Below are 1,956 nucleotides of genomic sequence, written 5' to 3'. Positions count from 1 at the left end.
TTCTTTTTATCTTCTAAAATAATTGATAAAATGAAGGATATTATTTTTTGTCTCTTAAAAACTACACATTTTCTGATGGATTTGTGGTCTGTCTAGGGAAATGATACTTTTTTCAGAGTTAGGAGAATTATTGAATCTTAAGTGGTTTTTCCCTTGTGTGTTCGTATAGACTTCCAGTTATCATGATTGTAACTGACCCAGAACTGTTAAAAGAATCTATGATTTCATTATTATACTCATGCATTGGGAAGAGGATGAAGCATTTTTTATTTAAATCTTTTCTACAATTATATACAAGCAAGTGTTAACTTTGTGGGATTTGGAACTTAAGCTAGTGCTGTATGACATTCCTTTTCTTCCTTGGTCTTCTTTTTGCTACATTTTTCTGAATGCCTGTCTTTGGAATGTAGTTCTCCAAGTTGCAGAGTAAAGTGGAGACAGCTGAGTCACGAGTTTCTGTCCTGGAGTCCATGATTGACGACCTGCAATGGGATATTGACAAAATTCGAAAGAGAGAACAGCGACTCAACCGACACTTAGCAGAAGTCCTAGAAAGGGTCAGTGTTTTATTATAGCTTGTAGACTATAGTCATTTTAAGGAGTCTTAGAAAGGATCAACTTGGGTAGTGGTGCTTGGGGAGAAAACTAATTCTTTAAAAGTACATTGGTTCTAGACTAAAATCTTAGGGTCTCTCTCTAAAGAATCTTTATCTTCTCTGTAGGTGAATTCAAAAGGTTATAAGGTATATGGAGCAGGGAGCAGTCTCTATGGTGGCACAATCACTATCAATGCCCGGAAGGTAAAATCAGTGGCGTACTCAAGACCCATTTTAAAAATTATGTTTTATTTTTATTTTTTTAATTTATTTTTTAATCTCAAGACCCATTTTTTGACCTGGTATTAGGCTTTGTGCCTAGGTACTTTGGATTGGGTTCATAAGCGGCAAAGTGGAATTTTGCTAGGAGAATGGAACAGTGAATATGGGAGGCTTAGAAATAGGAATAATTTGGGCCGGCCCCGTGGCTCACTTGGGAGAGTGTGGCACTGGGAGCACCGAGGCCACGGGTTCGGATCCTATATAGGGATGGCCGGTGCGCTCACTGGCTGAGCGCGGTGCGGACGACACCAAGCCAAGGGTTATGATCCCCTTACCGGTCACAAAAAAAAAAAAAGAAAAAAAGAAATAGGAATAATTTAAGAATTCCTTTTTTCCCCTCTTGTTAATTTTCTGCTTTTCTCCAGTTTGAGGAAATGAATGCAGAGCTTGAGGAGAATAAAGAGTTGGCGCAGAACCGTCTCTGTGAGCTGGAGAAACTCCGGCAAGACTTTGAGGAGGTCACTACACAAAATGAAAAACTGAAGGTAGGAGATACATCTCTGAAGGGCAGTAAAATCACTTTTTGCTGATCAACTTAGGTACGTACTTGTGAACCTGCGTAATTTGTGAGAGAAAAGAAAAATGTAGATGAAAGTCAACATCCTTTTATGATAAAAACTCTTAACAAATTGGTTGTACAAGAAATGTCCCTCAACATAACTAAGACCATATATGACCAGCCCACAGCTAACATCATACTCAGTGGTGAAAAGTTGAAAGCTTTTCTTCTAAAATCAGAAACAAGATGAGGATGCCCATTCTTGCCACTTCTAGTCATCACAGAACTGGAAGTTCTTGCCAGGGCAATTAGGCAAGAAAAAAATAAAAGGCATCTGTGTCAGAAAGGAAGAAGTAAAGTTGTCTGTTTGCAGATGACATGATCTTATATATAGAAAGCCCTGAAGACTCTACCAAAAAACTGTTAGAACTATAAATGAGCTCAATAAAGTTGTAGGATACAGTGTGTTTCTATATACTAACAGCAAACTATACAAAAGAGAAATTTAGAAAACAAACCTATTTATAATAGCATAAAAAAAATACTTAGGGGCCGTCCCGGTGGCGCACTGCTACAGTG

At 38.0% G+C, this 1,956-nt stretch overlaps 1 protein-coding gene across 1 annotated transcript in view; it reads left to right on the top strand.

Annotated features, from left to right (window-relative positions):
• LOC103582540 (E3 ubiquitin-protein ligase BRE1A-like) overlaps positions 1–1,363 on the top strand; it is a gene marked incomplete at its 3' end in the record, with an annotated part of 15,160 nt that extends 13,797 nt beyond the window's left edge. The window contains exons 7-9 of the mRNA XM_008564100.1: positions 411–557; positions 723–800; positions 1,244–1,363. Of these exons, the coding sequence (XP_008562322.1) occupies positions 411–557; positions 723–800; positions 1,244–1,363 (345 nt within the window). The remainder of the gene's footprint in view (positions 1–410; positions 558–722; positions 801–1,243) is intronic.
• Between the last annotated feature and the right edge of the window lie 593 nt (positions 1,364–1,956).

This window comes from Galeopterus variegatus, unplaced genomic scaffold, assembly GCF_000696425.1.
Source record: "Galeopterus variegatus unplaced genomic scaffold, G_variegatus-3.0.2 Scaffold16669, whole genome shotgun sequence".
Taxonomy (NCBI): Eukaryota; Metazoa; Chordata; class Mammalia; order Dermoptera; family Cynocephalidae; genus Galeopterus; species Galeopterus variegatus.
The sequence above is the reverse complement of the archived record's forward strand: the minus strand, read 5'-3'. Positions and strand labels throughout refer to the sequence as shown.